Source organism: Hyperolius riggenbachi, chromosome 8, assembly GCF_040937935.1.
Source record: "Hyperolius riggenbachi isolate aHypRig1 chromosome 8, aHypRig1.pri, whole genome shotgun sequence".
NCBI classification, from domain to species: domain Eukaryota; kingdom Metazoa; phylum Chordata; class Amphibia; order Anura; family Hyperoliidae; genus Hyperolius; species Hyperolius riggenbachi.
Window position 1 is genome coordinate 256,650,831 of NC_090653.1, and position 13,428 is coordinate 256,664,258.

A 13,428-nucleotide genomic window follows, 5' to 3' on the forward strand; every position below is an offset into this window, starting at 1 on the left:
TAGGGATATTGAGTAAGATGACACATTTATGCAAATATATGCATGTTTGAAATGGTCCAATCAAATGCAGCAGCTAATTGGTCCATTTCTATTTTTTCCGATATAACCCAGGTGAGGCATTGCATTCCTGTGTTCTCCAGTGTTCATAATTCAGCCCCTTTGGAATAATGTCATTGATTGTGATCTAAAAGGAAAACCTCCTGGATCAAATCATACCCTGGCAGAATTGTGTGTCGCATAGTGAGGGGCAGGGTGAGCCATTAGGTTGTTCCTGTAGTTTGTTTTAAAAAAAATGAAGTTACACTGTTAAAAGTACATACTATAATGCAGGAGAATAAAAGGGCCACGTCCAATCAAACATACAATCTGGATAGAGTAAGTGAGGTGGGAGGGGCCAGATGCGCTGCATAGAACAGGAAGAGGAAATGGAACTGTGTCAAGCTGGAGCCTGTTGGGTTAGGTTAGACTATAGAGTTAAAGCGACTATAAAGCCTTACAGATGAGTGCCACGACACTCTCTGCATCGGAGTTGGAGTGCCACGGAAGCGCCTCTGCATGTCTCTGTAAAGGGGTGGGGCCAAACGCTGGAAGTGGGCGAGTTACACAAAAATCCCTGTGAAATCATTATAACTTTTTAAGAGAAACACGGTACAGCCTGTGTTTATTTTAGGCTTTATAGTGGCTTTAAGTTTTGAAGACTATACGTGTTTCAAAGGCAGGCAGAGAATTTCAAAGAGTAGAGGCAGCCCTAGAACAGCCTTGGAGCCATAGGTAGGGAGAGATCCGTAGAGAGGAAGTTATTAGTAGGTCACTGGAGGAGAGATGGGTTAAGGTTGTATTTGTGTACAAGTTGAGCTTTCTCACGGCTTCTGGAAGGTGGATTTGATTGGTCGCTCTGGAAAGCCGCTCTTCCATCCTTCTCACTTCTCAGCCGTTTCGTTCATCTGATCGGTAATCGTCCCTCTTCCTTGGCTTCGAAAGGAGTCAGGCACACCGTATGGGCATATGTCAGCTGCAGCTCTGCTCTGCGTATGGTGGAGGCGTGGCTTGGAATGAGGAGCATCTCCGAGCTGATTATGTAATGCCAGGCTGCTGCAGATTTCAAGCAGATTTTTTTCCCTGCGGAGTTTGTTCAGGCCATGCTGTATCCAAAGAGTGTGTGTTTGTGTTAAGATGAAGGGGTTATAGAGAATAAACTAAAGGTGGCCACACATCAGGCGACTTGGCAGCCAATTCACCATCTGATTGGCAGAGAAGGCCAAAGTTGGTCGCATGCATCAATTGGACATCTTGCAAGATGTCGGGCCGATGTTCTCAATCGGGTGCGTAGATGTATCGTAAAATGTGCTCCCCCCCGGTGCCCCATGCATAAATATTCTACCCGTTGGTGTCTGCCGCTGGCTCCGTCTCCGTACTCTTCCTCCCATACATGTGCCCACGAGGTTGCTGGCGTAATGTGGGCACGTGACAGGTTCTGTCTTAATGATGGTGGATTGGCGGTGGTAGGGGGAATGTTAGGGATAGATACTTACCTGTTCAGACATCACCCCTCCAGGCAGGTGATTGCTCAGCCTCCCCCCCCCCCCCTCGGAGATCCGGCCCTGGCAACATTTTTTTTTTTTTTCAAAATCATCACTGCATCTGTGTTGCTGCGCCCCGCCACCAGCTCGGCAGCCACTGCTTCATTGATTGATCCTAAGCTGGGGGCGGGCCGCTGTAATGCTAGTGGAGGATTCTGAAGAGTTTTTGCAGTCTTCGAAAAACATGGCCACAACTGCGTTCCCGAGTAGGGGGCGGAGCGTCACCTGTGACCTGATGGAGTCAGATCAGGTAAGAAATTAAGCATCAGACTGATGAGCTAGACTATTGACTGGAGTAAAAGTGCCCACACATTGCTCAATTTTTCTCCGAGTGATTTAAAGCATGCACGATGCAAAGTTAAGAAAATTTTTTTACTCGCCTGTGGTTTCTTCCAGCGCTTAGAAGTCTACCCATCCCATGTCAAAGTTCTGCTCTGCTCCAGACCACTGCTGTCCCCATACGTAAGATTACAACTGCAACCCACGGCAGGTTCATGGTCTTATGCACATGCGTGCTTCTTGCCTCTCGCGATCACGCTCTCCTGGCCGGGCAAAGACTTGAGCTGTGCAAACAGAGCGCTCCTGGCTCTTCAAGCGTGATCAGGAGAGGCGTGCGGCGCACCTACGCATGCGCAGCAGACCACGACCCGGCCGCGGGTTGTGATCCTATGGAGGGGACAGCAGCGGCTTGGAGCAGAGCGGAACTTCGCCATGGGACCGGGGCGGGAAGCAGCTCCAGGTGAGTAAATGTTGCCTCACGTATCCTTCAAAGGAAACGAGCTGAGGAAAACAAAAAAGTTTTATACATACCTGGAGCTTCCTCCAGCCCCATCAGCACAGATCGCTCCCATGCCGCCGTCTTTTCCGTCTTCTGTACCGAGTCCCGTTATTTCCTCCAGTCGCGGCCAGTCTGACGCAAGTGAAGTGCGCTATTTACATATCTCTCCAGCAGCCGCGGGAGAGGTACTTAGTGGGCGCACTTCTCTTGCGCAGACTGGCCGCAACTGGAGAAAGTTACGGGACCCGGTACAGAAGACGGAAAAAACGGCGGCGTGGGAGTGATCTGTGCTGATGGGACTGGGGGAACTCCCAGGTATGTATAAAACTTTTTTTCCTCAGCTCTGGTATACTTTATGCGCTCTACTTTATCAACAACTGTATGGGCGATCGAAAGTTGGTTGATTAGTAGTCTGCACACTGTAAGTGAAATTCTATGCAATTCTCTTTCACTAATCGAGCTGAATGACATTGTGCATCCATGATCTGAAACCAAAAATCGATTCTTTGCCGATCAAAATCATATGAACAGTAGCCGACTCCATCATGATCGACTGATATTTTTTAATCCTGCGCGATCAAGTAAATTGGTAGATTCAACCAGATATTGGCCTCAATACACTAAGCTTATCTCCTGTCTTTAATAACGTTTCTAGAGTTGTTACCATGGTGATAAGGCATGTAGTATTCAGGAAACATTTTACCTCAGGCAAACCTAAAGTTAACTCTTCTGTCTTTAACTACTTCCCGACCGCCGTATAGACAAATGGCGGCCGGGAAGCAGACGCCGCAAGGACCGCCGTATTGACAAAATGCGGCGGTCCTTGTTTGGGCATGGGTGGAGCGATCGCGTCATCCGTGACGCGATCCTCCGCCTCCGCCTGTCGCCGCTCACTCGCCGCAACATCCCGCCGGCCATACGGAAGCGCCGGCGGGATGTTAACCCGACGATCGCCGCATACAAAGTGTATAATACACTTTGTAATGTTTACAAAGTGTATTATACAGGCTGCCTCCTGCCCTGGTGGTCCCAGTGTCCGAGGGACCACCAGGGCAGGCTGCAGCCACCCTAGTCTGCACCAAGCACACTGATTTTCTCCCCCCCCCGCCCCAGATCGCCCACAGCACCCATCAGACCCCCCCCCCTGCCCACCCCCCAGACCCCTGTTTGCACCCAATCACCCCCCTAATCACCCATCAATCACTCCCTGTCACTATCTGTCAATGCTATTTTTTTTAATACCCCCCCCCTGCCCCCTGCTCCCTCCTGATCACCCCCCAACCCCCCAGATTCTCCCCAGACCCCCCCCAGACCCCCCCCCCAATGTACTGTATGCATCTATCCCCCCTGATCACCTGTCAATCACCTGTCAATCACCCGTCAATCACCCGTCAATCACCCGTCAATCACCCATCAATCACCCCCTGTCACTGCCACCCATCAATCAGCCCCTAACCTGCCCCTTGCGGGCAATCTGATCACCCCCCCACACCAATAGATCGCCCGCAGATCCGACATCAGATCACCTCCCAAATCCATTGTTTACATCTATTCTCTCCTCTAAACACCCACTAATTACCCATCAATCACCCCCTATCACCACCTGTCACTTTTACCTATCAGATCAGACCCTAATCTGCCCCTTGCGGGCACCCAATCACCCGCCCACACGCTCAGATTGCCCTCAGACCCCCCCTTATCAATTCACCAGTGCATTCATTACATCTGTTCTTCCCTGTAATAACCCACTGATCACCTGTCAATCACCTGCCAATCACCTATCACCCATCAATCACCCCCTGTCACCCCCTGTCACTGCCACCCATCAATCAGCCCCTAACCTGCCCCTTGCGGGCAATCTGATCACCCACCCACACCATTAGATCGCCCGCAAACCCGCCGTCAGATTACCTCCCAAATGTATTGTTTACATCTGTTATCTTCTCTAAACACCCACTAATTACCCATCAATCACCCCCTATCACTGTTACCTATCAGATCAGACCCTAATCTGCCCCTTGCGGGCACACAATCACCCGCCTACACGCTCAGATTACCCTCAGACCCCCCCTTATCAATTCGCCAGGGCATTATTTACATCTATCCTTCCCTGTAATAACCCACTGATCACCTGTCAATCACCTGCCAATCACCTATCACCCATCAATCACCCCCTGTCACCCCCTGTCACTGCCACCCAACAATCAGCCCCTAACCTGCCCCTTGCGGGCAATCTGATTACCCACCCACACCAATCGATCGCCCGCAGATGCGACATCAGATCACCACCCAAGCGCAGCGTTTACTCTCCTCTAAACACCCACTAATTACCCATCAATCACCCATAAATCACCCCCTATCACCACCTGTCACTGTTACCCATCAGATCAGACCCTAATCTGCCCCTTGCGGGCACCCAATCACCCGCCTACTCGCTCAGATTACCCTCAGACCCCCCCTTATCAATTCGCCAGTGCAATATTTACATCTGTTCTCCCCTGTAATAACCCACTGATTACCTGTCAATCACCTATCAATCACCCATCAATCACCCCCTGTCACTGCCACCCATCAATCACCCCCTGTCACTGCCACCCATAAATCAGCCCCTAACCTGCCCCTTGCGGGCAATCTGATCACCCACCCACACCAATAGATCGCTCGCAGATCCGACGTCCGATCACCTCCCAAGTGCAGTGTTTACATCTGTTCTCTACCCTAAACACCCACTAATTACCCATCAATCACCCCCTGTCACTGCTACCTATCAGATTAGACCCCTATCTGCCCCTAGGGCACTCAATCACCCGCCCACACCCTCAGAATGCCCTCAGACCCCAGCCCTGATCACCTCGCCAGTGCATTGCTTGAATCTATTCCCCCCTCTAATCACACCTTGAGACACCCATCAATCACCTCCTGTCACCCCCTAGCACACCTACCCATCAGATCAGGCCCTAATTTGCCCCGTGTGGGCTCCTGATCACTCGGCCAAACCCTCAGATCCCCCTCAGACCCCCTTCCGATCACCTCCCCAGTGCATTGATTGCATCTATTTTCCCCTCTAACCACCCCCTGAGACACCCATCAATCACCTCCTGTCACCCCCCTAGCACTCCTATCCATCAGATCAGGCCCAATACAACCTGTCATCTAAAAGGCCACCCTGCTTATAACCGGTTCCACAAAATTCGCCCCCTCATAGACCACCTGTCATCAAAATTTGCAGATGCTTATACCCCTGAACAGTCATTTTGAGACATTTGGTTTCCAGACTACTCACGGTTTTGGGCCCGTAAAATGCCAGGGCGGTATAGGAACCCCACAAGTGACCCCATTTTAGAAAAAAAGACACCCCAAGGTATTCTGTTAGGTGTATGACGAGTTCATAGAAGATTTTATTTTTTGTCAAAAGTTAGCGGAAATTGATTTTTATTGTTTTTTTTCCACAAAGTGTCACTTTCCGCTAACTTTTGACAAAAAATAAAATCTTCTATGAACTCACCATACTCCTAACAGAATACCTTGGGGTGTCTTCTTTCTAAAATGGGGTCACTTGTGGGGTTCCTATACTGCCCTGGCATTTTAGGGGCCCTAAACCGCGAGGAGTAGTCTAGAAAACAAATGCCTCAAAATGACCTGTGAATAGGACGTTGGGCCCCTTAGCGCACCTAGGCTGCAAAAAAGTGTCACACATGTGGTACCGCCGTACTCAGGAAAAGTAGTATAATGTGTTTTGGGGTGTATTTTTACACATACCCATGCTGGGTGGGAGAAATTTCTATGTAAATGGACAATTGTGTGTAAAAAAATCAAACAATTGTCATTTACAGAGATATTTCTCCCACTTAGCATGGGTATGTGTAAAAATACACCCCAAAACGCATTATACTACTTCTCCTGAGTACGGCGGTACCACATGTGTGGCACTTTTTTACACCCTAAGTACGCTAAGGGGCCCAAAGTCCAATGAGTACCTTTAGGATTTCACAGGTCATTTTGCGACATTTGGTTTCAAGACTACTCCTCACGGTTTAGGGCCCCTAAAATGCCAGGGCAGTATAGGAACCCCACAAATGACCCCATTCTAGAAAGAAGACACCCCAAGGTATTCCGTACGGAGTATGGTGAGTTCATAGAAGATTTTATTTTTTGTCACAAGTTAGCGGAAAAAGACACTTTGTGAAAAAAAACTATTAAAATCAATTTCCGCTAACTTGTGACAAAAAAATAAAAACTTCTATGAACTCACCATACTCCTAACGGAATACCTTGGGGTGTCTTCTTTCTAAAATGGGGTCATTAGTGGGGTTCCTATACTGCCCTGGCATTTTAGGGGCCCTAAACCGCGAGGAGTAGTCTTGAAACAAAAATGACCTGTGAAATCCTAAAGGTACTCATTGGACTTTGGGCCCCTTAGTGCAGTTAGGGTGCAAAAAAGTGCCACACATGTGGTATCGCCGTACTCGGGAGAAGTAGTATAATGTGTTTTGGGGTGTATTTTTACACATACCCATGCTGGGTGGGAGAAATACCTCTGTAAATGACAATCTTTTGATTTTTTTACACACAATTGTCCATTTACAGAGGTATTTCTCCCACCCAGCATGGGTATGTGTAAAAATACACCCCAAAACACATTGTACTACTTCTCCCGAGTATGGCGATACCACATGTGTGGCACTTTTTTGCACCCTAACTGCGCTAAAGGGCCCAAAGTCCAATGAGTACCTTTAGGATTTTACAGGTCATTTTGAGAAATTTCGTTTCAAGACTACTCCTCACGGTTTAGGGCCCCTAAAATGCCAGAGCAGTATAGGAACCCCACAAATGACCCCATTTTAGAAAGAAGACACCCCAAGGTATTCCGTTAGTAGTATGGCGAGTTCATAGAAGATTTTATTTTTTGTCACAAGTTAGCGGAAATTGATTTTAATTGTGTTTTTTCACAAAGTGTCATTTTCCGCTAACTTTTGACAAAAAATAAAATCTTCTATGAACTCACCATACTCCTAACGGAATACCTTGGGGTGTCTTCTTTCTAAAATAGGGTCATTTGTGGGGTTCCTATACTGCCCTGGCATTTTAGGGGCCCTAAACCGTGAGGAGTAGTCTTGAAACGAAATTTCTCAAAATGACCTGTGAAATCCTAAAGGTACTCATTGGACTTTGGACCCTTTAGCGCAGTTAGGGTGCAAAAAAGTGCCACACATGTGGTATCGCCGTACTCAGGAGAAGTAGTATAATGTGTTTTGTGGTGTATTTTTACACATACCCATGCTGAGTGGGAGAAAGATCTCTGTAAATGGACAATTGTGTGTAAAAAAAATTAACAAATTGTCATTTACAGAGATATTTCTCCCACCCAGCATGGGTATGTGTAAAAATACACCCCAAAACACATTATACTACTTCTCCTGAGTACGGCAATACCACATGTGTGGCACTTTTTTGCAGCCTAACTGCGCTAAGGGGTCCAAAGTCCAATGAGCACCTTTAGGCTTTACAGGGGTGCTTACAATTTAGCACCCCCCAAAATGTCAGGACAGTAAACACACCCCACAAATGACCCATTTTGGAAAGTAGACCCTTCAAGGTATTCAGAGAGGGGCATTGTGAGTCCGTGGCAGATTTCATTTTTTTTTGTCGCAAGTTAGAAGAAATGGAAACTTTTTTTTTTTTTTTTTTTTCTCACAAAGTGTCATTTTCCGCTTACTTGTGACAAAAAATAATATCTTCTATGAACTCACTATGCCTCTCAGTGAATACTTTGGGATGTCTTCTTTCCAAAATGGGGTCATTTGGGGGGTATTTATACTATCCTGGAATTCTAGCCCCTCATGAAACATGACAGGGGGTCAGAAAAGTCAGAGATGCTTGAAAATGGGAAAATTCACTTTTTGCACCATAGTTTGTAAACGCTATAACTTTTACCCAAACCAATAAATATACACTGAATGGGTTTTTTTTATCAAAAACATGTTTGTCCACATTTTTCGCGCTGCATGTATACAGAAATTTTACTTTATTTGAAAAATGTCAGCACAGAAAGTTAAAAAAATCATTTTTTTGCCAAAATTCATGTCTTTTTTGATGAATATAATAAAAAGTAAAAATCGCAGGAGCAATCAAATAGCATCAAAAGAAAGCTTTATTAGTGACAAGAAAAGGAGCCAAAATTCATTTACGTGGTAGGTTGTATGAGCGAGCAATAAACCGTGAAAGCTGCAGTGGTCTGAATGGAAAAAAAGTGGCCGGTCCTTAAGGGGTAGAAAGCCCTAGGTCCTCAAGTGGTTAAGTTAACTCTTCAATACTTAAAATAACTCCAGAGTTAAAGACAGGCTGTTTATTAACTGCATGTGAAAATAACTACAGAGGAGGTAAATTAACTACAGAGGAGGTAACGTAAGGAATGAAGAGATAAAATACGAAAGAGATAAGAGATGTAACTCTCTCACTGTGTGGAGGTAAATTTTCTCTTGCCTTATCTCCAGCATGATCTTAGTGAATTGAGGCCATTGGACAATTTTCATTGATTGAGCAGAATGGATCATGATCAGTTCTCCCCCATCTGATAGGTTGATTGAATTGAATGGTCAATTGAGCAGGAAAATCGAGTAATGCATTTAATCTGTACATACAAGTTTCTGGGTATCTCCTTCAACTTATTAGAACTGTAGAGGATGTTCTGTAGAAGTCATAATGCACCTTCTAGAAATCACAAAAGATGTCCACTCATAGCTTTTTTTTTTCTTCCTTTGAATATGTCAGGATAGGTTAGGCACAGTAAGGGCTCCATCTAGTGTTTTCTGCTGTCCATTGCCCAGAAGGATGTCCTAGACCTCACAAATCCCACCTGCTCTAGAGAGTACATACAGTATTGGCGTTCCCATTGAGGAACTTCTCCTCACCTCCCTTTTTCATGGACCTCTATGACAAGGGCCTCAATACACTAAGCTTAACTCCTGTCTTTAATAACTCTTCTGAGCTGTTTTACTGTTATCACCATCAGGGCTGTGGAGTCGGAGTCGTGGAGTCGGGCAATTTTGGGTGCCTGGAGTCGGAGTCGGGAAAAAATGCACCGACACCGACTCCTAATGAATTTGTAACTGTAATTAAAATAGAAAATATGATAAAATGTTCTATTTCTCAGATAATAGTCATTAAAAATAATGTATATACACAGTAATAGCTGTGCTTAGTCCACAAAAATGAAATAAACCAATCAAAATTAGTTACTTGTGCTGCTTCAATAAAGCAGTCCCCGTATTTTTAAGGTCAAATATACATATCTGATTGTGACTGTATATATGATGCGTACACAGGAATCTCTTATATATACTAAATAACATCTATGCTGTAAGAATAAAGCCTGATGTGTAGCTGTGTCACTAATAGAGATGGTCAATGAGATGGAAATAATTCTGCACTGATGCTGATTTATGCAAATGTATGCACTCCCTTTGCTGATTAAATCAAATAATTTGATATGTTATTAAAATTTGGTTTGGTGACTACAAATTAAAGGGTACCTGAGACGGATGAAAAGTAAAGTTTTATACATACCTGGGGCTTCCTCCAGCCCCCTTCAGGCTAATCAGTCCCTCACTGTCCTCCACCACCCGGATCTTCTGCTATGAGTCCTGGTAATTCAGCCAGTCAGCGCAGTCCGGCCGCATGCCACTCCCACAGCCAGGAACATTCTGCACCTGCGCAATAGTGCTGCACAGGTGTAGTATGCTCCTAGCGGTGGAGTGTGTTCATGCGCACTACGCCAGACTGGCTCAAGTACCTGGACTCATAGCAGAAGATCCAGGTGGTGGAGGAGGACAACGAGGGACTGATTATCCTGAAGGCGGCTGGAGGAAGCCCCAGGTATGTATAAAACTTTAATTTCATCTGTCTCAGGTTTACTTTGTTACACAGTAGTACTATACTCTACATATGCACTCCTCACAGAGCTGCAGGGAATCCACTGAGAATGCTGTGCACATTGAACACAGAGGTGTTGTCTGTTTACAATCTCCTCATTCCCCTGCAGAGTGCCTGCACATCATTCTTACATGTACCCACACTTACATTGCCTAGGGCCTGATAGATGTTCTTTGTTCCGGTTTGTACCTTTTACAAGTACTATTACTAAGGACTAGTTTTAGTCTAAAGGGAATAAATATAGTAGTCTACATATCCTTCTCACTTCAGTTGTCTTGTAAAATTCCTAAGCGTTGGCAGTTATGAGACGAATTTCATGTTACATACTTTTAATCAACAAAATTGTAATATGCAAATTAGAGGAGTCGGAGTCGTGGAGTCGGAGTCGGTGGAATCCTAAACTGAGGAGTCGGAGTCGGAGTCGGTGGATTTTTGGACCGACTCCACAGCCCTGATCACCATGGTGATATAATTGTGATTACTGTAAAACAGCTCAGAAGAGTTATTAAAGACAGGAGTTAAGCTTAGTGAATTGAGGCCTTTGTCAGGAACCTTGATGGTCCAAGACTCAGGAAATAACAATGAAAACTTGACAGATGCATTTCTTTTCCTCCTCCACTGAAAACCAACTACCAGTAGTTTTATTTGTTACCTCTCTGTCCATGTTGGAGAGATTTTCCCACTTTTTCTCAGGACAGGAAAAGAGACAAATTTTCCAGGATGGGAAGTCGAATAGCTGTAAAGTCTATCTGAAAAACGATATATTGTAGTACTGGTCCAGCGACCATTTGCTTATAGTCTGTAACTTGTGTCGGGAAAACCAAAAGCTCCTCACTGGTTGCTCAGTATAATGTGTACAATATTTTGTTGATGACCCCTGTTTTTATGTCATAGGAGGAAAGCCCTGACAGACTGGGAGACAGACATCACGCCGCTGGTGGGGGAGGAACTGATGGTGGAAGTCCTCGCTGATGTTCCTCTATCCATGCACAATTTTGTGAGTAATCCTTGCCATCTTGTTTTTAAAGGGGGAAGGGGTGGGTGGACAAGTTCGGTTTAAAGCAGTGCTATACAATTTCATGGGTGGGGTGAGTGTCAAGAACCAGATTTTTCGGCTGGAGGGGACAGAGCATCAATGTCCGAGCTTTTGAGAGTGGAGTCAAGGGCAAACAAAAGGTGGGCCTGACACAAAGAATTGCCCAGGAAGGTGACTGCGGCCTGAGGGGGGCACTTGCGGGCCGCCAGTTGGACAGCCCAGGTTTGAAGGATACACCCAAGGTAAGAACAGAGGTATTTTCACGCTGGATTCACATACCTCTGTGTGTTGTCCTTTCCTTTCTTTGGTCCCCATAATCACTCTTTGAAGATTTGACTTGACTTCAGGGATTGGGGAGTCAAAGGTGTCCTGTTACATACCTTCTCGCTCTGCACGATGTTAACAAGATATTGATCTAAGTAGCTTAATCCAAACGCTGTTTCGTCAAACAGTCCTCTTCCTCCATCCCCCTTCAGGGTGATTGCTCCCTTGCCGTCCTTCTGAGCCACCCAGATCCTCCACTATTCGGCCCGTAAAGTCCTTCAGTCGGAGTATGCGCATTCGCAGTACCCTCTAGCCTAAAGGACTTTACGGGATGATTAGCGAGGATTCCAGGCAGCGAGGGAGCAATCAGCCTTGAAGGGGGCTGGAGGAAGCCCCAGATATGTATAATTTTTTTTATTTCCCGTCCCCCCCCCCTTCCCCTAGTTCTGTGGATCATTACAAAAGCGAAAACTGACACTTGGGGCTTCTATCGGCCCCCTGCAGCTGTCCTGTCCCGCGCCGTCCTCCTACGATCCTCCATTCCCTGCCGCCAGTCCAATTATTCCTCTGACACAACTGTGGTGCCACGCACCTGCTCGCTCCCGCTCATGTCTCCGGGAGCGCCTGCACAGTAAGCTCCCGGAGACGCGAGCGGGAGTGAGCACTATTCATCTAGTTAGACAAATAATTGACCGGTGCTGGTGGCACAAAACAAGATAGTAGGAGGACAACGTGGGACATGACAGCTGCAGGGGTCTGATAGAAGCCACAGATAAGTGTCAGGTTTGTTTTTTTTAATGATCCACAGAACCCCTTTAAGGGTTGTGAAGGGTGCGGCAGGGAGAAGAGGGATAGCTTTTTTTTTTTTTTTTAAACATTGCATCATTCTTTTATATTTGCAGTTTACAAACTACACTCTGCATTTTTAAACTATGTAACAGAGCAGAGCTAATAACCCTTTGATCCTTTTTGCAGTCAATCCTTAAAGAGGAACTCCAGTGAAAATAATGTAATAAAAAAAAAGTGCTTCATTTTTACAATAATGATGTATAAATGATTTAGTCAGTGTTTGCCCATTGTAAAATCTTTTAAATCCCTAATTTACCTTCTGACATTTATTACATGGTGACATTTTACTGTTGGCAGGTGATGTAGCTGCTGCATGCTTTTTGGCAGTTGGAAACAGCTGTAAACAGCCATTTCCCACGATGCAACAAGGTTCACAGACCGGAAACTGCCAGGAGTACCACGGTCCTCAGAGTTTCTTGTAGGAGGGGTTTCATCACAATCAGTCATACAGCGCCCCCTGATGGTCTGTTTGTGAAAAGGAATAGATTTCTCATGTAAAAGGTTGTATCAGCTACTGATTGGGATAAAGTTCAATTCTTGGTCGGAGTTTCTCTTTAAACAAACAAGAAGCAGTGAGAGGCAGGTTGAGATAAGTGCTTCAGAAAACACTGTAGCCGACCCAAGTGTGCTCTGAGAGCTCAGAGAATCTTTTTTGCAACTGAAGTTTAACTCTTTTTGTGTATTGGAAACAGTGTGAGACTCATATCTGTGCAACTAAGATTCTATTTCTTTGCTGTACTACACATACAAATCATTATCTCATAAGTTTATTTTCACTTCAGATTCCAGTCTTACACCCCCCCCAGTGACCAGGCTATTTTATACAATTCAACACTGCAGCTTTAACAGTTTATTGCTCGGCCATACAACTTAGCAGCCAAATGAATCTTGCCTTCTTTTCTGCCCGCCAACAGAGCTGGTAGGATCTAATTGCTGTTGCGATTTAATTTTTTTTTTTTTTATAAAAATGTTTTTTTAATTTTTTTTTA

The 13,428-nt window shown here is 45.5% G+C and overlaps 1 protein-coding gene across 1 annotated transcript in view; it reads left to right on the plus strand.

The window, feature by feature from the left end:
• The window catches only part of ARAF (A-Raf proto-oncogene, serine/threonine kinase), a 120,340-nt gene that overhangs the window by 66,752 nt on the left and 40,160 nt on the right, over positions 1 to 13,428 (plus strand). Inside the window, exon 5 of the mRNA XM_068248677.1 lies at positions 11,185 to 11,287. Coding sequence (XP_068104778.1) covers positions 11,185 to 11,287 — 103 coding nt within the window. The remainder of the gene's footprint in view (positions 1 to 11,184; positions 11,288 to 13,428) is intronic.